General features: G+C 43.7%; 1 protein-coding gene across 1 annotated transcript; it reads right to left on the bottom strand.

Annotated features, from left to right (window-relative positions):
- Window positions 1-2,921: 2,921 nt before the first annotated feature.
- On the bottom strand, window positions 2,922-12,159 carry ccn4b (cellular communication network factor 4b). Its single transcript, XM_038977096.1, has 5 exons — window positions 11,989-12,159; window positions 8,798-9,074; window positions 4,599-4,853; window positions 4,145-4,338; window positions 2,922-3,798 (listed from the first exon to the last, which is right to left on the bottom strand). The coding sequence occupies exons 1-5, from the start codon at window positions 12,034-12,036 to the stop codon at window positions 3,493-3,495; spliced, it is 1,080 nt and encodes a 359-aa protein (XP_038833024.1). The 5' UTR covers window positions 12,037-12,159; the 3' UTR covers window positions 2,922-3,492.
- Window positions 12,160-12,390: the final 231 nt, after the last annotated feature.

Genomic DNA, 12,390 nt, shown 5'->3' with positions numbered 1-12,390 from the left:
CACACAATGTTTCCACTAACCCTGCACCCAAACACATAATGTTTCCACTAACCCTGCACCCAAACACACAATGTTTCCACTAACCCTGCACCCAAACACACAATGTTTCCACTAACCCTGCACCCAAACACACAATGTTACCACTAACCCTGCACCCAAACACACAATGTTTCCACTAACCCTTCACCCAAACACACAATGTTTCCACTAACCCTTCACCCAAACACATAATGTTTCCACTAACCCTTCACCCAAACACACAATGTTTCCACTAACCCTTCACCCAAACACATAATGTTTCCACTAACCCTGCACCCAAACACATAATGTTTCCACTAACCCTTCACCCAAACACATAATGTTTCCACTAACCCTGCACCCAAACACATAATGTTTCCACTAACCCTTCACCCAAACACACAATGTTTCCACTAACCCTGCACCCAAACACATAATGTTTCCACTAACCCTGCACCCAAACACACAATGTTTCCACTAACCCTTCACCCAAACACACAATGTTTCCACTAACCCTGCACCCAAACACACAATGTTTCCACTAACCCTGCACCCAAACAACAAACCTCATAACCCCTGACAACAAACCTCATAACCCCTGTCCTGTCTACCCTACTGCCTGTGTTGCTGCTGACAACAAACCTCATAACCCCATGTCCTGTCTACCCTACTGCCTGTGTTGCTGCTGACAACAAACCCCATAACCCCTGTCCTGTCTACCCTACTGCCTGTGTTGCTGCTGACAACAAACCCCATAACCCCTGTCCTGTCTACCCTACTGCCTGTGTTGCTGCTGACAACAAACCCCATAACCCCTGTCCTGTCTACCCTAGTGCCAGTGTTGCTGCTGACAACAAACCTCATAACCCCTGTCAGGTCCTGTCTACCCTACTGCCTGTGTTGCTGCTGACAACAAACCCCATAACCCCTGTCCTGTCTACCCTACTGCCTGTGTTGCTGCTGACAATAAACCCCATAACCCCTGTCCTGTCTACCCTACTGCCTGTGTTGCTGCTGACAACAAACCTCATAACCCCTGTCCTGTCTACCCTACTGCCTGTGTTGCTGCTGACAACAAACCCCATAACCCCTGTCCTGTCTACCCTACTGCCTGTGTTGCTGCTGACAACAAACCTCATAACCCCTGTCCTGTCTACCCTACTGCCTGTGTTGCTGCTGACAACAAACCCCATAACCCCTGTCCTGTCTACCCTACTGCCTGTGTTGCTGCTGACAACAAACCCCATAACCCCTGTCCTGTCTACCCTACTGCCTGTGTTGCTGCTGACAATAAACCACAACATGCTGCTTTTGATAGACTGTCCTCTATCTATGCTCTGTTCTCACTGCATTGTGGGTAATAGAGTTTATACCCAACGGTTGTCATACTGTATGTCATTTCAGTGATATGTAATCTGTATGGATGTTCCTTGGTGGAAATAGTATCTCTGATATGTATTGTTTTTTATTGTTAGAATGTAACAATGCCGGGGGGGGGGGTTCAACCATAAACATGTAATGGACAGTTCTGATGTTAATGACATCTGTGGCTATTGTCTGGCTTTTTATATATGATGGATCAAATTGACGACTCCCTATTTTATTTTTTTTATAACATGAAATGTCTGTAATACATAAAGAAATCATAATGACTGTAGCTATCAGTGATCCTAGGATGACGCTTAAATAAGCCCTGAGATAAGAATATGTATTAATGTTTGGTCAAATCTTTCAAATGATGAAAAACGGATTATATTAAGATTTAAATGATATAGAAATGCAATGTATGTATAGTACCACTTTGTATTAGAGAAATAGCAAAAAATGATGCAGAAATTATTTTTACATTTCTTTGAAAAGATGTGTCACTACCCAAATCTTAATACTTTGTATTTATTTGAACCAATCAAATGTGACTTCCTGGATGAGTTTGTTTGTTGTTTATGATGACATGGATATGGTACATGGTTTACGAGAGTATTGACCAATGAAATAAATGACAACACTTATTGAGCTGATCTCAATCAAATTTCAATCAATAAAAAGTTGAGACTTTTAACCTCGTAGAGCTCAAATAATAACTGACTTGACAATGCAGACATTGAGGAAAACACTATTGTTTACTAAGAGTCAATGGAAATCAATGCAAAACTGAGGAAATGTGAGAGAATCTTGTCTGATATACTGTACACTTTGCAGTAAACTACAAAATACTTCAATACTTGACTAAATGTTTTGAGCACAACAGTACATACATAGTAAGCTTAATGACATGACACAAAAAGAGTGAAACAGAAGAGTATAAAACAGGAGGACCACTCGAGTGGTTAATGCCCTAACTTGGTAGAAGATTATCCCCATATGAATATGATGCATAATTACAATAGGTTTGACCCCCGTGTCCTACTATGGTATCATCACAAATACATGATCAACTTCCGCTAATATACTGAGTGTACAAAACATTCCATGACAGACTGACCTGGTGAATCCAGGTGAAAGCTATGATCCCTTATTGATGTCACAAGTTAAATCCACTTCAATCAGTGTAGATGAAGGGGAGGAGACAGGTTAAAGAAGGGTTTTTAAGCCTTGAGACATGGATTGTGTATGTGTGCCATTCTTAGGGTGAATGGGTAAGACAACAGATCTCAGTGCCTTTGAACAGGGTATGGTAGTAGGTGCCAGGTGCACCGGTTTGTGTCAAGAAATGCAACGCTGCTGGGTTTTTCACGCTCAACCGTTTCCCGTGTGTATCAAGAATGGTCCACCACTCAAAGGACATCCAGCCAACTTGACACAACAGTAGGAAGCATTGGAGTCAACATGGGCCAGCATTCCTGTGGAACACTTTTGACACCTTGTAGAGTCCATTCTCTGACAAATTGAGAATGTTCTGAGGGCAAAAGGGGGGGTGCAACTCAATATTAGGAAGGTGTACTTACTGTTTTGTACACTCAGTGTATATTTAGATGTTTAAAAGAAAATTGAAAAACAACTACATCCCTTTTCCCCTCATTGAATGGAGGTTAAATAATTGATAAACCCTGTGCATAATTTGTTTTTGTTTTTAATCAAGATCATAATGAAGAGTTTGGGTTCAACTGCAATGTTCTTCCCTCCTACTCCTGCGGACCTTAAGGGGGTGCAGGCTTTGTTCCAGCCTGGTGCTTGAACATCTCACTAACCAACAAATCATCAATCCCTTTATTCCAAGGAGTGTAAAGCTGGAGTCAATAATAACCTAAATGAACCTGTCCTCTGCTCAGTTCTCCCCAGTCGATTCATACCAAAGACTGTAAAAACCCTTTGCATTCAGCATTAAGGAGATGGATTTGGGTAAAGCCCTCCGGCAGACGAGCGTCTTACCCAGGGGATGTACTTGTACACTAAACTGCCTCATGCTACAGAAACAGGAGATGGTCTCCTGCCCTTTGGGCCGTACATTCAGGCTCGGACAAGGCTGCTCAGTTGTCAGTTGATGACCTCGTTGTGGTCGTAGTAGTGCTCCAGCTCAGAGAAGATGTCGTTGGGGTTCCTGCAGCTGAGGTTACAGAAGCAGGCGTTGATCCACATCACCTGCCATGTCAGCGTGGCTCCGTTGGGACACTCAAACTCCACCTCGATAGTCTTGGACTTGTAAGGGATGCAGCAGCGATCGTCTGTGGCCATGCAGACACCACAGTATTTTGGACGGTAGGGCTTCTTGCTGTTGCAGCCTGAGATGGTGAAGTTCTGGCTCTGCTCCTCCCTGTAAATGTTCAGACACTTCTTCCCTGGCTGAGGGGTTCATAGGTCAACATGGGTCAGAATCAACACTTGAGTGGTTGACATGGGGTCAGAATACTGTTACACTGTCAAAACGATGTTCAACTGTATTGAGAAAACATATGTCACACATGTGATTTTAAAAGCATGTTCATATGCACAATACATGAGTTGATGAAGTTGGGCCTGGTTTCATTGAAAGAAAAAGTGAGGGATATTGTCTATAAAATGTACTACTTTTGACCAGGGCCCAACCTATTCCCTATAGTGCACTACTTTTGACCAGAGCCCTATGGGTAGTACACTTTATAGGGAATAGGGTGCCATTTAGGGCATAAGCCATGACAGATGTCCTCACCTTGATGTGCTTGGTGATGTCGACGTCACAGGGCCGGATGTTGCAGAGGCGTGACTCCTTGATCAACTCACACTGGTCGTTGGCGTTGGAGATCCTGAGGGACAGGCCACGTCCACAGGTCTTGGAACACGGGGACCAGGAGGTGGTCTGGGTAATGCAGTTCTTATGCCAGACCTCATTGTGGCTGGCGCGCACTGCCAAATAAACAGAGGAACAGACTCCTGATTAGGGATGACAAATTCCGGTAACTTTCACCCAAATAACGCCCAGGTTTTCCAGAAATCCTGGTTGGAAGATTCCTGGATTCCCTGCTTATTCCTTCCTGATTTCAGGAATCTTCCAAACGGGATTTCTGGGAAACCAATGGGCCCCATAGTGCTCTGGTCAAACGTAGTGCACTACATAGGACATAGGGTACCATTTGAGATGCAGCCCATAGAATGTAGTAGTGTACCTATCTCCGCATGTCCGGGGGCTGCCTTGCGCGTCTTCCTGGGCTCGTCACAGATCCACTGCTCACAGCATCGGCCCGGCAGTTTGACCCGCCTGGGTGTCTGGCACCACACCCGGGGTGGATGGGAGTCTGTGCAGAGCGGCACACAACCGATGGCGCCGTTTACACACAGACAGCGGTACTTACAGCTGGGTTGGAAGCTCTGGCCGTTCCGGTAGATCACCCCGTCGTACTCGCAGCCTGTGCCCACCATGTCTGTTTGATTGATCATGTAACATAATAAGAATCAGCGCTACACAGTAAAGTATATCCCCTATAGGTATACCTAGGAAAACAAGAAGCGCTACACAGTAAAGTATATCCCCTATAGGTATACCTAGGAAAACAAGAAGCGCTACACAGTAAAGTATATCCCCTATAGGTATACCTAGGAAAACAAGAAGCGCTACAGAGTAAAGTATATCCCCTATAGGTATACCTAGGAAAACAAGAAGCGCTACACAGTAAAGTATATCCCCTATAGGTATACCTAGGAAAACAAGAAGCGCTACACAGTAAAGTATATCCCCTATAGGTATACCTAGGAAAACAAGAAGCGCTACACAGTAAAGTATATCCCCTATAGGTATACCTAGGAAAACAAGAAGCGCTACACAGTAAAGTATATCCCCTATAGGTATACCTAGGAAAACAAGAAGCGCTACACAGTAAAGTATATCCCCTATAGGTATACCTAGGAAAACAAGAAGCGCTACACAGTAAAGTATATCCCCTATAGGTATACCTAGGAAAACAAGAAGCGCTACACAGTAAAGTATATCCCCTATAGGTATACCTAGGAAAACAAGAAGCGCTACAGAGTAAAGTATATCCCCTATAGGTATACCTAGGAAAACAAGAAGCGCTACACAGTAAAGTATATCCCCTATAGGTATACCTAGGAAAACAAGAAGCGCTACACAGTAAAGTATATCCCCTATAGGTATACCTAGGAAAACAAGAAGCGCTACACAGTAAAGTATATCCCCTATAGGTATACCTAGGAAAACAAGAAGCGCTACACAGTAAAGTATATCCCCTATAGGTATACCTAGGAAAACAAGAAGCGCTACACAGTAAAGTATATCCCCTATAGGTATACCTAGGAAAACAAGAAGCGCTACACAGTAAAGTATATCCCCTATAGGTATACCTAGGAAAACAAGAAGCGCTACACAGTAAAGTATATCCCCTATAGGTATACCTAGGAAAACAAGAAGCGCTACAGAGTAAAGTATATCCCCTATAGGTATACCTAGGAAAACAAGAAGCGCTACACAGTAAAGTATATCCCCTATAGGTATACCTAGGAAAACAAGAAGCGCTACACAGTAAAGTATATCCCCTATAGGTATACCTAGGAAAACAAGAAGCGCTACACAGTAAAGTATATCCCCTATAGGTATACCTAGGAAAACAAGAAGCGCTACACAGTAAAGTATATCCCCTATAGGTATACCTAGGAAAACAAGAAGCGCTACACAGTAAAGTATATCCCCTATAGGTATACCTAGGAAAACAAGAAGCGCTACACAGTAAAGTATATCCCCTATAGGTATACCTAGGAAAACAAGAAGCGCTACACAGTAAAGTATATCCCCTATAGGTATACCTAGGAAAACAAGAAGCGCTACACAGTAAAGTATATCCCCTATAGGTATACCTAGGAAAACAAGAAGCGCTACACAGTAAAGTATATCCCCTATAGGTATACCTAGGAAAACAAGAAGCGCTACACAGTAAAGTATATCCCCTATAGGTATACCTAGGAAAACAAGAAGCGCTACAGAGTAAAGTATATCCCCTATAGGTATACCTAGGAAAACAAGAAGCGCTACACAGTAAAGTATATCCCCTATAGGTATACCTAGGAAAACAAGAAGCGCTACACAGTAAAGTATATCCCCTATAGGTATACCTAGGAAAACAAGAAGCGCTACACAGTAAAGTATATCCCCTATAGGTATACCTAGGAAAACAAGAAGCGCTACACAGTAAAGTATATCCCCTATAGGTATACCTAGGAAAACAAGAAGCGCTACACAGTAAAGTATATCCCCTATAGGTATACCTAGGAAAACAAGAAGCGCTACAGAGTAAAGTATATCCCCTATAGGTATACCTAGGAAAACAAGAAGCGCTACACAGTAAAGTATATCCCCTATAGGTATACCTAGGAAAACAAGAAGCGCTACACAGTAAAGTATATCCCCTATAGGTATACCTAGGAAAACAAGAAGCGCTACACAGTAAAGTATATCCCCTATAGGTATACCTAGGAAAACAAGAAGCGCTACACAGTAAAGTATATCCCCTATAGGTATACCTAGGAAAACAAGAAGCGCTACACAGTAAAGTATATCCCCTATAGGTATACCTAGGAAAACAAGAAGCGCTACACAGTAAAGTATATCCCCTATAGGTATACCTAGGAAAACAAGAAGCGCTACACAGTAAAGTATATCCCCTATAGGTATACCTAGGAAAACAAGAAGCGCTACACAGTAAAGTATATCCCCTATAGGTATACCTAGGAAAACAAGAAGCGCTACACAGTAAAGTATATCCCCTATAGGTATACCTAGGAAAACAAGAAGCGCTACACAGTAAAGTATATCCCCTATAGGTATACCTAGGAAAACAAGAAGCGCTACACAGTAAAGTATATCCCCTATAGGTATACCTAGGAAAACAAGAAGCGCTACACAGTAAAGTATATCCCCTATAGGTATACCTAGGAAAACAAGAAGCGCTACACAGTAAAGTATATCCCCTATAGGTATACCTAGGAAAACAAGAAGCGCTACACAGTAAAGTATATCCCCTATAGGTATACCTAGGAAAACAAGAAGCGCTACACAGTAAAGTATATCCCCTATAGGTATACCTAGGAAAACAAGAAGCGCTACAGAGTAAAGTATATCCCCTATAGGTATACCTAGGAAAACAAGAAGCGCTACAGAGTAAAGTATATCCCCTATAGGTATACCTAGGAAAACAAGAAGCGCTACACAGTAAAGTATATCCCCTATAGGTATACCTAGGAAAACAAGAAGCGCTACACAGTAAAGTATATCCCCTATAGGTATACCTAGGAAAACAAGAAGCGCTACACAGTAAAGTATATCCCCTATAGGTATACCTAGGAAAACAAGAAGCGCGTTATAGTTGACTGTTCAATGTCGGCATTTCAGCTCGAAACGCCTTCCTCAAGAAAGACCCGTGTCAATGCACTGTGGCACACAAAGAAATACATGCAACAATTCAGTTGTCGAATCAGAACAACGTCCATTCTCATTACAGTATCTATATTTACACACTGACTTCACAGCACAGGTCCATTCTCATTACAGTATCTATATTTACACACTGACTTCACAGCACAGGTCCATTCTCATTACAGTATCTATATTTACACACTGACTTCACAGCACAGGTCCATTCTCATTACAGTATCTATATTTACACACTGACTTCACAGCACAGGTCCATTCTCATTACAGTATCTATATTTACACACTGACTTCACAGCACAGGTCCATTCTCATTACAGTATCTATATTTACACACTGACTTCACAGCACAGGTCCATTCTCATTACAGTATCTATATTTACACACTGACTTCACAGCACAGGTCCATTCTCATTACAGTATCTATATTTACACACTGACTTCACAGCACAGGTCCATTCTCATTACAGTATCTATATTTACACACTGACTTCACAGCACAGGTCCATTCTCATTACAGTATCTATATTTACACACTGACTTCACAGCACAGGTCCATTCTCATTACAGTATCTATATTTACACACTGACTTCACAGCACAGGTCCATTCTCATTACAGTATCTATATTTACACACTGACTTCACAGCACAGGTCCATTCTCATTACAGTATCTATATTTACAAACTGACTTCACAGCACAGATGAAGATGATACAACGACACAACTCAAAGAGGAAAGTTATGACTTCACAGGACAGATGGAGATGATACAACGTCACAACTCAAAGAGGAAAGTTATCTGACTTCACAGCACAGATGGAGATGATACAACGTCACAACTCAAAGAGGAAAGTTATCTGACTTCACAGGACAGATGGAGATGATACAACGTCACAACTCAAAGAGGAAAGTTATCTGACACTTACAGGCACATACTCCTTTTTCGTACCTCGGCTTGTCCACGCTGTAGTCACAGTACAGTCCCTTATGGTAGTCACAGACGTCGGCCTCGTTGCAGGTCTCCCCCGCCTGCTTGGAACAGGCCTTACAACAGTCACAGCCGTCCATCAGCACACTGACCCCTGGCGGACACAGGGGGGCGCTCTTGGCACACTTGCACGGCCATTTGCAGTACGCTGTACGGTTATACAGCTCTATGGTCGCCGTCAAGGGAGGCACGGATGTGGAATATTGGGAAAAGACCTGTAGGATGGACAGAACAACATTTATGAAATACTGGATCATCCTGGTGGGTTGGTCTTTGGCATGTCAGTCTTGTTGTGCTCTTCCTGCAAACCCACAGAGTGGAGACCAGCAGCACCTCCAGGTTCATCATCACTAACTATGTCATTGGTCATGTGCACCAACAACTAACACCCCCTCCTCACACAACCAGTATAGTGATACAGTAGACAGGGGTTACATTGGGATGGGGCCACCCAGCCAGTATAGTGATACAGTAGACAGGGGTTATATTGGGATGGGGCCACCCAGCCAGTATAGTGATACAGTAGACAGGAGTTACATTGGGATGGGGCCACCCAGCCAGTATAGTGTATACAGTAGACAGGGGTTACATTGGGATGGGGTCACCCAGCCAGTATAGTGATACAGTAGACAGGGGTTACATTGGGATGGGGTCACCCAGCCAGTATAGTGTATACAGTAGACAGGGGTTATATTGGGATGGGGCCACCCAGCCAGTATAGTGATACAGTAGACAGGGGTTATATTGGGATGGCGTCACCCAGCCAGTATAGTGATACAGTAGACAGGGGTTACATTGGGATGGGGCCACCCAGCCAGTATAGTGATACAGTAGACAGGGGTTATATTGGGATGGGGTCACCCAGCCAGTATAGTGATACAGTAGACAGGGGTTACATTGGGATGGGGCCACCCAGCCAGTATAGTGATACAGTAGACAGGGGTTACATTGGGATGGGGTCACCCAGCCAGTATAGTGATACAGTAGACAGGGGTTATATTGGGATGGGGCCACCCAGCCAGTATAGTGATGCAGTAGACAGGGGTTATATTGGGATGGGGCCACCCAGCCAGTATAGTGATACAGTAGACAGGGGTTATATTGGGATGGGGCCACCCAGCCAGTATAGTGATACAGTAGACAGGGGTTATATTGGGATGGGGCTACCCAGCCAGTATAGTGTATACAGTAGACAGGGGTTACATTGGGATGGGGCCACCCAGCCAGTATAGTGATACAGTAGACAGGGGTTACATTGGGATGGGGTCACCCAGCCAGTATAGTGATACAGTAGACAGGGGTTATATTGGGATGGGGCCACCCAGCCAGTATAGTGATACAGTAGACAGGGGTTACATTGGGATGGGGTCACCCAGCCAGTATAGTGATACAGTAGACAGGGGTTATATTGGGATGGGGCCACCCAGCCAGTATAGTGATACAGTAGACAGGGGTTATATTGGGATGGGGCTACCCAGCCAGTATAGTGTATACAGTAGACAGGGGTTACATTGGGATGGGGCCACCCAGCCAGTATAGTGATACAGTAGACAGGGGTTACATTGGGATGGGGTCACCCAGCCAGTATAGTGATACAGTAGACAGGGGTTACATTGGGATGGGGCCACCCAGCCAGTATAGTGATACAGTAGACAGGGGTTACATTGGGATGGGGTCACCCAGCCAGTATAGTGATACAGTAGACAGGGGTTACATTGGGATGGGGCCACCCAGCCAGTATAGTGATACAGTAGACAGGGGTTACATTGGGATGGGGTCACCCAGCCAGTATAGTGATACAGTAGACAGGGGTTATATTGGGATGGGGCCACCCAGCCAGTATAGTGATACAGTAGACAGGGGTTATATTGGGATGGGGCCACCCAGCCAGTATAGTGATACAGTAGACAGGGGTTACATTGGGATGGGGCCACCCAGCCAGTATAGTGATACAGTAGACAGGGGTTACATTGGGATGGGGTCACCCAGCCAGTATAGTGATACAGTAGACAGGGGTTACATTGGGATGGGGTCACCCAGCCAGTATAGTGATACAGTAGACAGGGGTTATGGGGCCACCCAGCCAGTATAGTGATACAGTAGACAGGGGTTATGGGGCCACCCAGCCAGTATAGTGATACAGTAGACAGGGGTTATATTGGGATGGGGCCTGTAGTTTGTTGTGGAAGGAAGTGGTTCTTCCAGGAACATTTCTAACAGTAGTACATGACATCAGACCACAGCAAGGGGAACTATGTTTGATTCCAGAGGGAAACACTCTGACACATTTCCAAACTAAGGCCAGGAGTTCCCCCACCAGCCTAAAGATGAAGATAAAGTTGTGTATGAGGCTGCAGTATTGTAGACTGAATATCAATGTAGGGTAGGGATCACACGCAAAACATACACGTTTGTTCTTCCTTAGTCTTTACATTTACTGAATTCAATCTAGTTCAGCCCCATGGACACAAATACCACATTGGCGCTAGTGGTTTGGTTTCCCCCTATGAAGTAATCCATGGGACAGGTTATGATGACTGACAGAAATAAATAACTCTCAGGCCAGGGTCATTTAACCACACCTACCAAATAACACACTTTAAAGGATATTAGTCAGAGAGAGTACTGAGGTAGTACCTGACCTGTCATTAGCTGAGCTAAAATGAGAGAGAGTGGAAGAGAGAGTGGAGGAAAGAGAGAGTGGAGGAGAGAGTAGAGCTAAAAGAAGAAGAGAGAGTAGAGGAAAGAGAGAGTGGAGGAGAGAGTAGAGCTAAGAGAGAAAGAGAGAGTAGAGGAAAGAGAGAGTGGTTTCGTGACTGTCTAGGTTTCAGAGCTAACGCAGAGACAGATTCTGAGTAGGTCTATTGTATGATTAACATTGACAACACGATTATAGCCCAGTGTCAATGCGAAACCAATAATGGGTTATTGGTAATTGGCGCCGCGCACAAAATGTCTCTGTGCGTTATTACGCAATTAAATAATCTAATCTGGATAGATGTGCACAACCTGCAATCATGTTCATGTCTAATATTCTGTAATCCATAACCTGTAATCTTGAAAACCATAAATAAAATAAATCAACAGTTAGTATGAACGTTAGAAATAAATCAAATAATTTATGTTTACCTGATGAGTGGTGGCTACTATTAGAATCCACGGCAGAAGCCACCTCATTACGAGATTCCAATATCAACTTCATTGAACCCAGAATGAGATTCTTGTAAAAAAAATTAGAACGTATTCCACGAGCTCAGATTATTGCAAAACGGTGCGGTGCAAATGATAGCCAGCGCCGGTCACCGCTCGCTACAAGTGAGTCCTTCTGTCTGACGTCACATTTCGGGACAAGCCCTGTCGTTTTGCTTGGGTGGTTAAAATCCCTTCCTTTTCTTCAGTTCCCACCTCTCCCTACAAAAAAAAAAGAAAAAAAAAAAGAACTTGGGCTGACCAACAAAAATAAATAGTTGACACAACGTAATATCTTCTTCCTTACACTTCTCTGTATGTTGATTTATTAATCAAATACAA

This window comes from Salvelinus namaycush, chromosome 37, assembly GCF_016432855.1.
Source record: "Salvelinus namaycush isolate Seneca chromosome 37, SaNama_1.0, whole genome shotgun sequence".
Classification (NCBI taxonomy): domain Eukaryota; kingdom Metazoa; phylum Chordata; class Actinopteri; order Salmoniformes; family Salmonidae; genus Salvelinus; species Salvelinus namaycush.
Note: the sequence above shows the minus strand (reverse complement) of the source record. Positions and strands in the feature narration are given on the sequence as shown.